This window comes from Colossoma macropomum, unplaced genomic scaffold (assembly GCF_904425465.1).
Source record: "Colossoma macropomum unplaced genomic scaffold, Colossoma_macropomum, whole genome shotgun sequence".
In the NCBI taxonomy this organism is placed as follows: domain Eukaryota; kingdom Metazoa; phylum Chordata; class Actinopteri; order Characiformes; family Serrasalmidae; genus Colossoma; species Colossoma macropomum.
Genome location: NW_023494787.1, coordinates 33924674 through 33940449, shown reverse-complemented (window position 1 = coordinate 33940449; position 15776 = coordinate 33924674). Strand labels below are relative to the sequence as shown.

The 15776-nt window shown below is 41.0% G+C and overlaps 1 protein-coding gene across 1 annotated transcript in view; it reads left to right on the top strand.

Moving 5' to 3' along the window:
* Positions 1–15074, top strand: part of ctdp1 (CTD (carboxy-terminal domain, RNA polymerase II, polypeptide A) phosphatase, subunit 1) — a 150906-nt gene extending 135832 nt beyond the window's left edge. The window contains exon 13 of the mRNA XM_036567056.1: positions 14073–15074. Coding sequence (XP_036422949.1) covers positions 14073–14250 — 178 coding nt within the window. The 3' untranslated portion in view covers positions 14251–15074. The remainder of the gene's footprint in view (positions 1–14072) is intronic.
* The last annotated feature ends 702 nt before the right edge of the window (positions 15075–15776 follow it).

The window sequence follows — 15776 nt, the reverse complement described above, 5'->3', positions numbered from 1 at the left end:
CCTCCGAATTAAAAGCTAGGTTAGGTCAGGAGTCGACAACCCAAATGTTAAGAAGAGCCATTTTGTCCTTTCAACAAAGATCAAACCACCTTGGGAACCAGAGCCACAATATTTATTGTCCAGTATGTCTCAGTATGCGCTAATGTCCTAGTATAGGCTAAAAATATAAACGAAAACACACTTACTTTGCTCCGCTTTAATCTTTAGCTCAGCTAAAGCCGCTTTCCTCCCATCTCCGCCAGAAAAATTTTCTTCATAAGTTGAATAGTTTCTTATAAAATGTCTCTCAACTTTCAGCTGTTTTACAAGGCTGAAGTCAGCTTCTCATTCTCCGGCTTCTTGTTCGAATTTTCCCGTTCCACTTTAAATTCTGCCTGAGGCGCTAGAATGTAAATGTGGCACTATTTAAGGTGGAACGGGACAGGTCGAAGGACTTCAGCTTTGCAACTTTGTAGTGTATGACAGTCTCTCGTTGCAAAATTAACGTACCAGGAAACCAACTGCGGTGCTTATAAATGCATTCATCTCCAGATTTTCCTCTTAAATCTGTCTCTTTGCCTTTTCGTTAGCTACTAGCTAGGCAAGACTCTCTGCGTTGCTATGTGACCTGCAGTCTGCACGCCAGCCTTCACGGTTACAGGGTGGTGAATTAGCAGCGTTTAAGACCATTTATTGTTAAAACAGTGTTGGAACAATCAGCAGAGCTTTATTGCACAAACTCTATTGCAACTTTTATTGCCAGGTCCGTACTCAGTCGTTGAGAACCAGGGCTTTCGCGCTATGTTGCCCACTTTGGAGTCGAGGTGCAGTCTCTTACAGTTATGGAATCTTATGATGCAGATGCAGGATCTTATGTCACCGTAACTGCACATTTTATCACAGATGAGTGGCAGCCTGCATCTTGTGTGCTCCAAACGAGCAGTGAATGAGAGCCTTCCATTTCACTTGCTACATCACTTCCATTTGTCTTATTAATAAAAGATATTGAAAGAAAATTCATTATGAATCATTACAAATACTTTGCTTTGAAAGTTCCAAGTCATAACACAGTGAGAAAAAGAAATCCTGTATAGAAAAAAAAAAGATGCATCAAGATGCATCAATAATCATTTTATAATCACATCGCAGCCCTCTGAATAGTAATCTAATTGAATCGTGAGGTGCCTAGAGATTCCCACCCCTAGCTGTCAGTCAGTAAAGCTTCATGACTGCACCTGTGATGCTGGCGAAGTGATGTAAGCAGTCATGAATGCTGCGTATAAATGCTATCACTGAGCTACGTTGCATTAAAACAGCAGTGCTGCAGTCCCTGATTTGAGCTGGACATTCAACCCGTGAATTTATTATAGAGTTAGAGAGGTGAAGAGATTGTAGAGCTGGGCGGCTCTCTGGCTCACCATTTTCAATGCTTCCTGTCCTGGTCAGCAGCGTTACGCAGTCCTACAGTCCTGAGGTCTCGTGCACACAGTAGCCCAAGGTTGTGCAGCGCCTCCAACGGTCCATCATTTATTACAGCAGAACTCTGTTTTCCAAATCAAGCAGGGTCTGGCAGCAGTAGTGTTTGTTGCACATCGTAGGTGTAATTGTTTTGGAAAACTAACTACAAGTTTCTCTTCCCTTCTCATAAAACACTACAACCGACATGAGAAAGTTCACTGTCAACTAGCAAATTGATGGCACAGTATCATGTAACATAACCAAGAAATCAACAAATATATTTGATTGTATTATGTGTGGTTAACTGTATGAGTATCTGACCTTCCCATTAGCTGGGGTTTGTTAGAGACAGCCTTGTTAAATGTATGCTTTTTCAGTAATCAGCAAGGACAGATAAGCAAAAAAGAGACAAGCACTGGGGAGGTGGTAAATGAAATAGGAACAAAATGAAGCTATCACCTGTTTTTGTATAGATTTCAAGATGTATTGTCAGCTGAAAATAAATGAATGAATGAACGAATAAATAGTTTAATAATGAATTCTATAAAAGTAAAAAGGATAACTGGAGTCAAATCAGTTTATTGTACGGTAATAACAGTTTATGGAACAATGGAGGGATGGAAATGAACAAATGAAAAGAAAAAGTACGGAACTATTATAGATGCATTAAAAAGTAGCAATAAATTGATTTAAAAAAAAAAACTGGTTGGTGTGACACATATTCAGCAGTTAGTTTATTTAGTGATGTAGGTTACTTTTCTGCACAAACTTTTAATATAAGATAATCTTCGATTAGTCACACAATGGGAAAATTCTCAGTGTTACAGCAGCAAAGGCACTAAAGAAAAGAAGTAGCAAGAAGAGAATTAAGAAGGTAATTAACCTTGATAATTACTTAACATGGTTAGTTTTTTTACTTATTACTGTATAGATAATATATATAATACTAAAGATAAAAAATATGTCCTTCACAAAATTAACAATATAAACATTATAAATATTAAAGCAAAAAAATCTTAACAATTTAAGTATATTTTACGTGTTGCACATAGGATGTTGCCCACAGAGTATTGCACATGAAGTATTGATTATATTGCACACGGGTTTGGGGATGAATTCACAGTTAACCTACTGGAGGTGTGTGAGGTCTAACAGGGGGTGGGGGGGTTCTGCTGGGAGCAGTGCTGGTTATACAGTTGTGCAGCAGGAAGAACCTGCGATAACGATAAATGCTGCTGCCCCATCAGACCACTCCATAAAAGATGGCTGATGCCACCACAGTGTTGAAAAAAGTCCATAGGAGTGCCCCCTGCACTCCAAACGACCTCAGTCTCCTAAGCAGATAGAGTCTGGTCTGGCCTTTCCTGTAAAGTGCACTAAGATTATCTGACCAGACCAGTCTACTGCTGAGGTGAAAACCCAGGTACTTTAAAGAGTCTCTGTGTTTGTTCTCTGGATGTTCACTACACCTGCGGAAATCCACCACCATCTCTTTTGTCTTCCCCACATTGACTAGGAGGTGGTTCCTCAGACACCAGTCCTGGGTCAATTCTCTGTACTCTGTCATTCATATCTGTAAGACCGATGATCACTGAGTCATCAGAGAATTTCTGTAGATGACAGTCTGGTGAGCTGTACATGTAGTCTGCAGTGTACAAAGTGAAAAGGAACAGTACCAAGACTGTTCCCTGTGGGGCCCCTGTGCTACTGACCATCATGTCAGACACAGTCCCGTGCCCTCACATACTGTGGTCAGTTAATGAAGTAGTCCAGAATCCAGTTTGATAGGTGACGATAAACCCTGTGTTCTCCAGCTTGTCCCTTAGGAGCCCAGGCTGTACGGTATTAAAAGCACTGGAGAAATCAAAGAACGTGATTCTTACAATACTCCCAGACTTCTCCAAATGAGAGAGCTCTCTGTAGGAGTTAGATGACTGCGTCAGCCACTCCAATGCCAGGTTGGTAGGCGAACTGAAATGGGCCCATAGATAAGCACACCGAAGGGCAGAGATGAGCAAGGAGCAGCCTCCCTAGTGTCTCCATCAGGTGCAATGTCAGTGCCACTGGCCTGTAGCTGCTGAGGTCCTTTGGGTGCTGCGTCTTTAGGTTTGTTGTTGGAGAAACACCGAACGGTCTTGGTGGGTACAGTGTTCTCCATGCAGAAGTTAATATAGTCCGTTATACAGTGTGTGAGACTGTCGATGTCCTCCCCATAAGGATCACACAGTTCTTCCCACACCGTTATGCCAAAACAGTCCTTCAAAGCTTCTTCTTAAGTCTCCCCAGACCATTTCTTTACTGTGCAGGTGACAGCTGGCTCCCTGTGTACAAGGGGTTAGTACACAGGCATAAGACGAACCAGGCCGTGATCTGATCTTCCAAGGGCAGGGAGGGGTGATGAGTTACAGTGGTGTGAAAAAGTGTTCTGATTTCTTATTCTTTTGCATGTTTGTCATACTTAAATGTTTCAGATCACCAAACAAATTTAAATATTAGACAAAGATAACATAAGTAAACACAAAAAATGTAGATTATAAATGAATATCTTTATTATTAAGGAAAAGAAAATTCAAACCTACAGGGCCCTGTGTGAAAAAGTGATTGCCCCCCCATTAAAACATAAATTAATTGTCGTTTATCACATCTTTGGAAAGCTAAGTTCAATTTCCCTAGCCCCCTAGGTTGAACTCAGCTTTCCAAAGATGTGATAAACGACAATTAATTTATGTTTTAATGGGGGGGCAATCACTTTTTCACACAGGGCCCTGTAGGTTTGGATTTCTTTTTCCCTTAATAATAAAGATCTTCATTTACAAACTGCATTTTGTGTTTACTTGTGCTATCTTTGTCTAATATTTAAATTTGTTTGGTGATCTGAAACATTTAAGTGTGACACACATGCAAAAGAATAAGAAATCAGGAAGGGGGCAAACACTTTTTCACACCACTGTATATGCCTCCTCAGTGTTAAAACAGGTCTCTGGTGTGGCAGGTTACATACTGGGTGAAGTTTGTCAGAATGGAGGATGGAGAAACAAGTGCCCAGAGATCAGAATCGGGGCCTCTGGGTACTGTGTCTGCAGCCTGCTCACAGATGCGTGCACGGTGTCACAGGTGGCATCAGCGTTAGCAAATGGAGACCCATTGTTTTCTCTGTGAGGACTGAAACCGCTGTTTCTAGATCTTTCCAGAGCTCATATTGAACATTTCTTGGCTCTTGGGCTAGTCTTCTGATTAACTTTATGACCGCCCGGTGCGCAGCCGGTTGATGGTAGAGTGATGTTCCTTCTCCTTCTGGAAAACACACCTAGTGTTTACATAACCACCTAGTATATAAATAACGTCCACAGTCTCTTGTCAGTGGAAGGAATCTTGTGTGTACAAGATTAAAATTCCATTAAGTTAGTTTAACACAAATGGAGACCTTTTGTTTTCTCTGTGACAACTGTACCTGCTACTTCTAGGCCTTTTTGGAGCGCTTTTTGAGTGGTCCTTGGCTCTTGGGCTACTCTTCTGAGTGATACAACTCCATTTTTTCTGACTGCCAGGTGTGTGACCAGTTGATAGTCTAAAGTATTTTAGCAGCTTAATACTCTTGATTCCCTACTCCCTGTTTACGGTAAAGAGCAGAGCAAATATCATAATAAAGGCATAATAAAAATAATTATAATGAAATTCTCATTCATTTATTAAAGGGAAACATGTCTAATTGCATATTCTATAGAATATTCAAAAAATAAAAACATCTTTTATTAAGCAGGAGAAGAATAATAAAAGTGTGGAGTGAGTAGAATTTTCGTTTGATTAAAAGAATTTATTTTGATTTTAAAACACAGAGGATCTGAATCCACTGAGTGACTGCATCAACAGCAACTTTTATTTAACCAGAGAGCATTCCTCTTACCTCAGACAGGGTGAAGTCATCTGCTTACTTAAATGGGTTCCACACAAGAAGGCAAGGTCCAGTATGTTCATTCAATGGAAAAAAAAATTGTTTCCATTTCAGAAATTGTTGATGCTATATTGAGCCAGTCAAATCTGCCAGGATACTCCAAGTGAGGCCATTGTGGACAGAAGTTGACCATGGTCTGTAGCAGGTCTCACCAATGTCTCACTATGTACCTCACATTTCAGGACTATCTCTTGAATTATACCATCCTTGCACAGCATAAATGCATTTCAACTGCATCAGCTCAGCAACATTGTAAATGAGGGTCACCCTCAATGTTCTCTGAGGTTAAATAAAGGTTGATTGATTGATTGATTGATTGATTGATTGATTTCAAGTAGGGTGTCTTTCATAATCCCTTTGTATACCTTGAACACAGCTCAGCAAAGATATCTGATACAAATCTTGAAGACGCTAGTTTTCTTTGGGGCTGGTTTTCTTAAAAAGGCACAAGCAGGGTTGGGATGTCATGTAATGCAAAGTATTCAGAATACAGAAATTAAATATCTTTATTCCATCTACATTACACAGCATAAACAAACAGTATTCAGAATACAGTTATTTTTCTGTTTTTTTAGAAGAATACTTTTAGAATACTTAGCCACATGCTATCTTAAAAGAAACACCACCACCACTAATACGGAAGATGGCGTCTCTGTCATTGCCACTCTGGACCCAGAATGTCTGCTATAGCTCTATGTAACTTTGGAGGAGCAGGCACGAGACCCCTCGCGAGAACTGTGTAACACTTTACGGCACCATGTCACACATCGGCTATGGCTCTTCAGCTAGCTCAATATTCCCAGCAAGGACATCATGGCAGAGGCTGCCAAAATACAGAAAATGACATGAGAGGAAGCAGAAAAAAAAAATAAGATAGTGACTGAACAAGAGTGAATCTCTGACTGGCTTTTAATTGTTGTTGAGAGCAAAAAGAAATAAAAGGATGCAAGACAGTCTTGCAGCTAATGGGAAAACAACAAAAGTTCAACAGCAGAGTGAACATCCATGCCAGTGTTATTTATGAAAGATTGCAACATAAGCTGTAACCTTATCGGTGTCATCCCTGTCTCATGGAGTTTTATAGTTTTTCCAGATGGCAAAGGTCATCTAACCTCAGCCCTCTTTCAGGATAGCATGCAAAGAAATAAATTTGTTTCATGCCAAAAAGTTTGGTCAGTCTTTGTCAATCCCATGCCAAGTAAGTCTTGAAAGTTTGCAACTGTAATAAAGTCCTGTAATATTACTGTACCTTGGAAGTCGGCATGTTTCTTTCCCTTCTGATGTTGTCTTTGCAGGTGTTGTGCCCTGAAATGGTTGTAATATGCAATGAGTTGCCACTTACTTTGAGATTGTATCATCTTGTAACAAAGGAAAAGGGCTGGAATTCCAACAAGGCGTTTCAGGCAGCTGAGAAAAGTGGTTTCTGTGAGAGAGAGCTACTCCCTCTGGCATGTACTTTGAACTTTGCATACCAGTTACATGCACAAAAAGCTATATAAGAGATCAAAGGAAATTAAAAAACCCATAAAAGCAAAATAGGTCCCCTTTAAGATTGCCATTGGCCTCACAGTAACTTTTCTACTGAGCTTCTCGTTGCCCAGTGTACATTAGAAGGATGTCCCGATCATTGAAAGTCCTGGTGGTGTCAGATTTCCTCAATTACTCCCTGATGGTGTTTACACTGTTCCGTAATGTATTTAATGTCGTTTTATACAACAGTTAGTTCCGGCCATGCAAGCTGAGAAGCATTCTAACCGTGCTGTTATTTCGCCATAACATCACAGGTTTTTCACAAACACTATCGCTCCGCTGAGACGCCGTTGATAAGCAATGCCTTTGACAGCTGTAGGAGTCATGACTCAAGCCATTTGACTTTGCGCACAAACAGAAAATGGACACCTAAGATTACATTTAACCTACATCTGATTTGGTCAGACTCTGAAGGTGAGACTACACTGAATTCCCAAACTGTCAGTTAGTCTGTGTAAGGAGCTGGAGAGTGAGCGGAGCTCGTTACTCTGATATAGCAACAAGCTGCTTGTTAAGGAACTATAATTTGGTGAAAGGAACTGCTAACATTAAAACGTATTAAATGGCACGTTCACAGCCCAATTTATTTATTTCTTACTTTATTTATTTAACTGTTGTATAAAAGCAATAGAACAATTGAAGTTGTGTGTTATTGCGAATAACATCACGGCTGTGATGATCTACGGCACTCACCTTTGGCTTGTGCCTGCGACCAAATCACAACCGTGATGTTATTTCACGATAACACACTCCCTCTTATGTTCTATTGCTTAAGTATACTTGCATCTAAATTGCCACCCTTCCTTATCTAACAGCATCTGGGGTGGCAGTGGTGTGTGTTTCTTTCTGAAATCGATGGTCATCTCCACAGTTTTCTGTGTGTTTAACTCCAGGTTGTTTAGCTCCACACCATTACACCAGCTGCATTACTGTATTACAGAGTAAGTAGTGTCATCTGCAAACTTAAATTTAACAGAGTCACTGTTAGAAGTATAGTCATTAGTGTAGAGAGAATAGAGCAGGGGCAAGCACCAGTGCTGAGGCAGAGAGGGTCCTAAATGTGGTCGCCCAACCTGACATATGGTTTTCTGTTGGACAGGAAGTTGTGGATCCTGTAACAGACAGCTGTGGGGGCATTGAGCTGCCACAGTTTATCTAGTAGAGGACCAGAAATGATGGTGTTTAAAGCAGACCTAAAGTCTACAAACAGCATGCAGACATAAATGCCATCCAGGTGTTGCAGGATATAGTACAGTGCCAAATTAATGGCATTATCTTCAGGCCTGTTAGCTTTTTATGTCAAGTCAAATTTTATTTATATAGCGCTTTTTACAACAGGTGTTGTCACAAAGCAGCTTTACAGAAAAATCTAGGAACAAGGCCCCATGAGCAAGACAATGGAGACAGTGGCAAGGAAAAACTCTCTAAGAGCAAGAGGAAGAAACCTTGAGAGGAACCAAAACCCAAAAGGGGAGCCCATCCTCCTCTAGTCGACACCAGATAGCAAACAATAGCAGCAGAGAATGAAATTTGATCATTAGTATAACATATGGAAAAAGGGGAAAAGCAGGAGTAGCAATGTCTATGATTAAAGAAAGTTCAGCAGTATCATCAAGAGTGTCAGTGGCGTGCAGGTGAGGTTTATACAACATTGCTCAGCAGGAAGCTCCATGGTAGTCAGATTGGTATAGAAGGCTGGTGAGCATTGGGCACCCGATCAAGGCAGATGGAGCAACAGCATTAGATCGCACAGGATGGGCAGTTGTTCAGTTTGGTAAAGAGACACACAACTAGTTAGTTCTGTTAATACAGACTGATTACAGTATACAGCATTAAGAGAGGGAAGCAGAGACTCCACCAGGCCCATCTATTACAGCATAACTAAAGGGAGAGCCAGAGGGTAACTCTCTGAGATGTCAGCGCCCCTCTGCTCCACCGTCAACAGATTTGAGTGAAAGCATGAGAGCAGCAGGACGACCCACCAATACCCGCAGTCACCACAATGCTCAATGTCCATGAACCCCCAGATCTGCACCTTTATCTAATGAAAAAAAAAATTACCAAAGGCTTGACTAAACAGGTAGGTTTTTAGCCTAGACTTAAAGACTGAGGCTGTATCTGAGTCCCAAACACTGACTGGAAGATTGTTCGAAGGCTGGGGGGCTTTAAATGAAAAGGCTCTACCCCCTGATGTAAAAGAAATATTTCATGTTGTATAGGAAAAATATTGCACATTGTCCTCAATGATAGTATTATTGCACAGTGTAACAGGAAATGTAAACTTGAGCACTTTATCACAATTCACCAGTGTCAAGTGATGACAACACTGTAAATATTGCACATAAAAAAATAGCTGCATTTTCTAATAGAAGTGTTAGACAGTCTATGTGTATGTTCAGGAGTTAAACAGTCCTGAGAGGCCAGTGTGTTGTGTGTTGTTAGAGGGAGTTGAGTAGACTGATGGCCTGTGGGAAGAAGCTCCAGCTAAGTCTGGCGGTCTTGCACCACATGCTGTGGTAGCGTTTGCCAGAGGGCAGGAGGCTGAACAGTCCATGGGCAGGTTGGGGTCTCTGACTATCTTGCTGGCTCTGCTGAAGCAGCGTGACAGGTAGAGATCTTGTATGGATGGAAGTGGGGTTCCGATGATTCTCTCTGCCATCCTCACCACTCTCTGAAAGGGCTGCCATACCACACTGGGAGGCTGCTGGTCAGGATGTTCTCTGTAGTGCCTCTGTAGAAAGTTGTGAGGATGGAAGGGGGGAGGTCTGCTCTACTCATCTGTCATAGGAAGTAAAGGCGCTGCTGTGCTCTCTTGACAAGGGAAGTGGTGTGTGTAGTCCATGTCAGGTCGTCTGTGATGTGCACTCCCAGAAACTTGGTGCTTCTCACTGACTCCACAGCGTTACCATGGATTGTAAGTGGAGTATGTACCATGTGCTTCCTCTTGAAGTCCATGATAATTTTCATTTGTCTTGTCGACATTCAGTGACAGGTTGTTCTTGTCACACCAGACGACGAGTTGGTTGACTTCCTCTCTGTAGGCTGAGTTGTCATCGTTGCTGATGAAGCCCACCACCATTGTATCATCTGCGAACTTAATGTGATTTGAGTTGTACTTGGCACAACAGTCATCAGAGTGAACAACAGAGGGCTGAGCACACAGCCCTGGGGAACTCCAGTGTTCATGATGATGGTTTTTAGAGGTGTTTCTTCCACCTCGTACTGTCTGGAGTCTGTCTGTGAGGAAGTCCAGTAACGAGTTGCACAGTGGGGTGTCGATGCCTAATCGGCCGAGTTTCCTTACTAAGTGCATGGGAATGACTGTATTGAAGGCAGAGCTGAAGTCAATGAGGGCCAGACTCTGGTGAAGTGCTGCTGATATGGCATCAGTGGAGAGGTTATGGCGGTATGCAAACTGGAGTGGGTTGACTGTAGTCTGTGATGGACTGGATACCTTGCCACAAGTGCCAGCGGTCTTTTGAGTCAGTGAAGTGACTCTGGATTTTCTGACCATAAGCACGCTTTGCTGCTCTCACGCTCTTGTCCAAGTTGGCTCTAGCAGATCTAAGAGCATCTTTGTTCCCAGACTTGAAGGCCGCATTATGTGTTCTTAGAAGTGCATGTACCTCTCTGGTGAGATCTTCCACACACTTGGACATGAATCCCATCACAGACTCAGCATACTCCCCCAGATTGACATGTTGGTTGTCAGTGGCAGCCCTCTGAACACATTCCAATCAGTGCATTCAAAACAGTCCTGAAGTGCTGAAACTGCTCCCTCTGGCCATGTCCTTATCTGCTTCACAGATGGCTTGCTTGTGGTTAACAGTGGCCTGTATGCTGGAATTAGCATAACAGAGAAATGGTCCGTGTTTCTAAGGTGGGTGGGGGGCTGCCCTGAATTCCTGTTTGATGTTAGTGTAAACCCGATCTAGTGTGTTTTCTCCGCTGGTTGGTATGTAAACGGTTCTGATGCTAATGGCTGTGATGTCCCTTGACAAATAAAATGGTCAACATTTTACAGTCAGGAACTCTATATCCTCTGAGTGGCTCGAGACAATTTTTTGGCGTTTTTGCACCAGTTGTTGTTGATGTAAACACATACACCCCCTCCTTGAGATTTACTACTGAGAGTATGGCTCCTGTCTGCACGGAATGTTGTTAGCCCATCCACGCTAATGGCGCTATCGGAAGTACTGGAATTAAGGCATGTCTCGGTAAAGATAAAGGTACAACAGTCTCTCACCTTGCGTTTGGTGGTTAAATCCAGTCTTAAATAGTCCATTTTGTTTTTTCAATGAGCAGACATTTGACAGCAGAATCGATGGAAGCGCAAGGCCTGTGGGGGTTAGCTTTTAGCCTAGCACTAATACCCGCTCGAGTGTGGCGTATGCGTGGTCTCTCGCATTACGGCGCTTCATGCAGCGGTCGGTAACGGTAGATATGACCGCTGCTGTGCAGGCCTCTGGGTTTTGGTGGTGTAGAATCCCTAGTTCGCAGAGTGTTTCAGGTTCCAAAGCCAGTAAACCGCTAGGTAAGTTGCTGCATGAGTTGGATGCACAAAGTCCGAGCAGAGTACTGTGACTATTGACTAATCTAGTATTCAACTCGGAATAGAGAGTACATTTAATGCACATCGCTAACGGGAGCCGGAGTAGCTGCTTCCATTCAGGGCGCCGCCATCTTTTTTTTCCAAGTAAGTCAGCACCTTGTGATCTAAGTAGGCGTGATGGTTCATAATAAGAGAGAAGTTTCCTCACTAAGGGGCAAGGCTGTTTAGAGCTGTATATGTCAGTTAAACAATTTTGTACTCAATGCGGAATTTAACTGGCAACCAATGTTGGTTTGATAAAACTGGGCTGATGTGGTCAAACTTTCTGGTTCTTGTGAGGACTCTGGCTGCAGCATGCTGGAGACAATCAGTCATGACTTAAGTGCTGAAGTAAAAGTCTCTCAAAACACTTCATGACTACACTTCATGACATGTCATTCAGGCAGGAGATCATCTGTTTTTTTGTAACTGGACTGATAAAGGAGCTCTAAAAGCAGGTACAACCCAACAAGGTCAGGGTCTGAAGAGATCAGTAATAATGAGAGAAATCCATTCAGAACAGTGCCTGAATGTTGAATGACACGCGAACAGTGCCAGCAGCTTTCCTTAATGTTCACAGCTGAACACAGGCTGAACTGCTCTTCAGTGATGGCGATGAGAGGTGGTAGAGAAGGGGGTTTGTGGTGCTGTGCAGGTGAGAGCTAGTCTGGGGGAGGGGGAGATATTCTTTGTATTTCCCATCATTAGTAAAAGTTATTGAACAGTTTTGGAAGCAAGGGGTCTGCAGCTATGTATGATGCTTTAGGAATGTAGTCTGTTAAGGTATGGAGTCCTTTCCAGATGGAGGAACAATTGTTTGAGGAGAATTGCTGCTCCATCTCTGTATCTTTTTGGCTGTTTTGACTGCTTTGTTGAGTGCATACTTTGCCTTTTTGCGTGCATCACAGTCGCCATACCTATAAGCCTTTTCCTTGGCTGTGCACAGTTTCCTGAGCTCATTTGAGCACCAGACTTATTGTTGTACATGTAGATAAACGTTGATGGAATGCAAGCCCCCTCACAGATGCTTATGTAAGATGTGACTGAATCTGCATAGTCATCCAGGTTGTTATACTAAGCTCTGAAGGATTCCAGACATTGCATCAAATCTTCTGTGGTATTTGGAGACCACGCTCTCACTGAATTCACCTTGGGCTTTGTTGTTTTAAGCTTTTGCTTGTATGAGGGGATGAGATGGATGAGGGAATGGTCAGAGTTTCCAAGTTGGGCACAGGAGATTGCCTGGTGCTGTGTAAGTGGTCAAGTGTCTGTCTGGTGGGGCAAGATTATTTTTATTTTGGTAATTCAGCACTCGGGTTAGTGTGGTTGAAGTCCCCCATAATGATGGTAGGAGAGTCTGAGTGTTCCTGTTAAATTGCTAAATTGGCTTGTGCTAGTGGGGGGGACACAGACCCTGACCAAAATTATAGATTTAAGTTTTCGAGATGAGTAGAATGACTTGCAACTGAAAATTTCCAAAGTTTCCAATTCAGGACAGCATGAGCTGGCCAGACGTTTAACGTCCCTGCACCGTCTGTGCTTAATGTAAAAACATACTCCTCCACCTTTAGTTTTCTGACTGAGATACTGAGATTATCACTTCACTTCAATGTATGTCATATAAGTAAATTCACCTTTGCAGCTGATCTATCCATACTCTGTCCTCAGATGCTTTGTTTTGTAGCTACTGGTTGAAAAAAAGGAAATTCAGCATAATGAGAAGCTGTAGCACACAACTCAGTTTTTTACCAGAATACATACTTTTACACGCCAGTAAAAGCTGCACAAACTCTAAAGTCTCTACTGTTTTATCTGTAACTTCTATTTGTCTTAAAATTGGGCAAAGGGAGAAAGGGCAAGAATTGAAGGCCCTTTTCTGAATATTGTGAATCATTTGCAAGCCACTGAACTGCACCTTTTCACCAATTGGCACAAGCTCAACTGTAGCTCAGTTATCAAAAATATTGCCTAATGTATCCGACCATTCACATTCGTGCAAAATAAATATTTCCAATTAATATCATGCTGTAAAATTGGTTATTTTGACTGACAAAACTGAGTTGTGCTGTATAACTAAATATGTTGAATGGTATTTTTATGAACATTCTGTAAAACATTTAATGATTATTCCAGAAAAAAAAGTTTTTCACTTACGTTGTTGTTGAAAGGTCTGATATGATTTGTCTTGATTGCGTTGTTTACATTAACAAAATCTGAATTTCCAATAAGGGTGTGCAGACTTTTCATATTCACTGTATATTCTCTTCACACATGTGCTTGTACATTTGATGCATATGTCTATACATGTTGCATACATAAAATTCCTGATATGCTTTGCACTAAAGGGTTTCCGATTCTGACTCAAATGTTATTCCTTTTTATTTTCTTATTTTCCCCTATTTCATTGTCATCTTTTCTCACTTTACTACTTTAGTGTGCACTCCAGGAAATCTCAGTGCAGCTAGTTACATTAGGTGTTGTGCTTAGTTTGGCATTAACCATGAAGCCAACATCAGTCTTACATCAATGTTAAGCACTAAAAAACAACTTTCTGTTCTGTAGGGGTCACAAGAGGAAGCTAGAGGAGGCCAAGGAGGATGATGATGGAGTGGATAATGATGATGACAAAGATGGAGACTTGTCTAGTGAGTCTAGTAAGGATTCTAATGAGGATGGTAGCAGCTCAGAGGCAGATGAGATGGCTGCAGCTCTGGAGGCAGAGTTAAATGATTTCATTTGACCTGTGAAAAGATAACAGGGGCAAAGATGAACTGAGCTTTAGTTCCTGTCACAGAAGGTTTCTACTGTCCTGTTCACACAAGGTACCTCAGCTGTACGAATAAGCATGTATGCAATAAACATGCATGTTTATTGTTTGTGTAAAAGCAAGTGATGTGTATACAAAGTTATGCTTTTATGTGGGTATTTGAGAAGTCAGGTATTGGGGAAATTTGTTAAAATTTTGTTTTAACGTTACCTTGGATAGGGGACAGGTTGGATTTTATTGTTGTTCCTTCTCTATTCAAATTTTTGGAAAAAAAAATAAATGAATAATTGGTCAGAAATGCCAAAGAATGTGAACAGGGGCCTGTTTTCTTGTTTTGGCCAGCAACTGTATTTTACATGGACTTCCATTTTCATTCTCTCTCTCTCTTTCTTTCTCTCTCTCTCTCTCCCCCTATATATCATACTGAACATTTATATAAATCAGTTCTAAGCTCCGGCATGTTACAACTGAAGTGATGAAATATGTTACATACTTAAAATGACTTTCAAATTAAACAAGCATTGAGTAGTTTTGTACCCATTTTGCCTCTGTGCAAAATAGTCAAATGTCCCATTATTACATGTAAATGTTCTTAACATGTGAACCAATTTACTTAATAAAATGTTGCTGAGATGGTATCACCAAGGTTAAGACAGTGTAATCAGGGTGTTGAATTAAGTAATTAGTGATTTAAAAAAAATAGGTCTTTGGTTGGCATTACCATGCCATCATCATCATCATAAACTATCATTGTAATCTTTAAACAGGTTATAAAAAGAAGTCTGCATTGATGTTGGGTCAAGTCTTTTCAATGAAAGACTGTGTTTGTATATTTCATACTTGACCAAAAAAGATTTGTTTAATTAAATAAAGATTTGTTTTATAGATTGATCTTGTGGTTTTTGCTGAGTATGTTGTTTTGTTTGGCATGTTTATTAAAATGTTCTGTGGTAGCATTCCCCTGACACCGATGATACCAATTAGGGCAAGGTGAAGAGTCCATATAAAAAAAGTAATATTCATGCCAGATAAGATACCTTCAATGAATTACTAGCACTACTAACCTATTTTCTTTTATGCCAAGCAAAGTAAGGTTAGTAAAAAATTCCAAAATGAGTTTTTCTAAAGCTGAAGACATGTATCTATATATATATATATATAGACATATAAGTGCATACTATATTGTGAAAAAAATCATGAACTCCTTTCTGGTGCTGTTTCAACAGTGGATTTCTTTTTTCCACATTAACATCTTTATTGAGATTATTGACTGATGCAGATTTTAGTCATATCTATCCTGTTGACATGTAAGTTGTTGCAGGCCTCACACTTCACCCTATCCAGGCTACTAAGTATGGAGGGACAAGCTTTTTGTACCATTTATTTGACGTGCTTTTTAGAGACTTCTATCTCTGAGGTGTATATCTTATTCTTTCTTCAAAGTCATCTTTCTCTTTTTTCTGGTTAAGCAAGAACCTTTCTTTACGGAAACCTGGCTT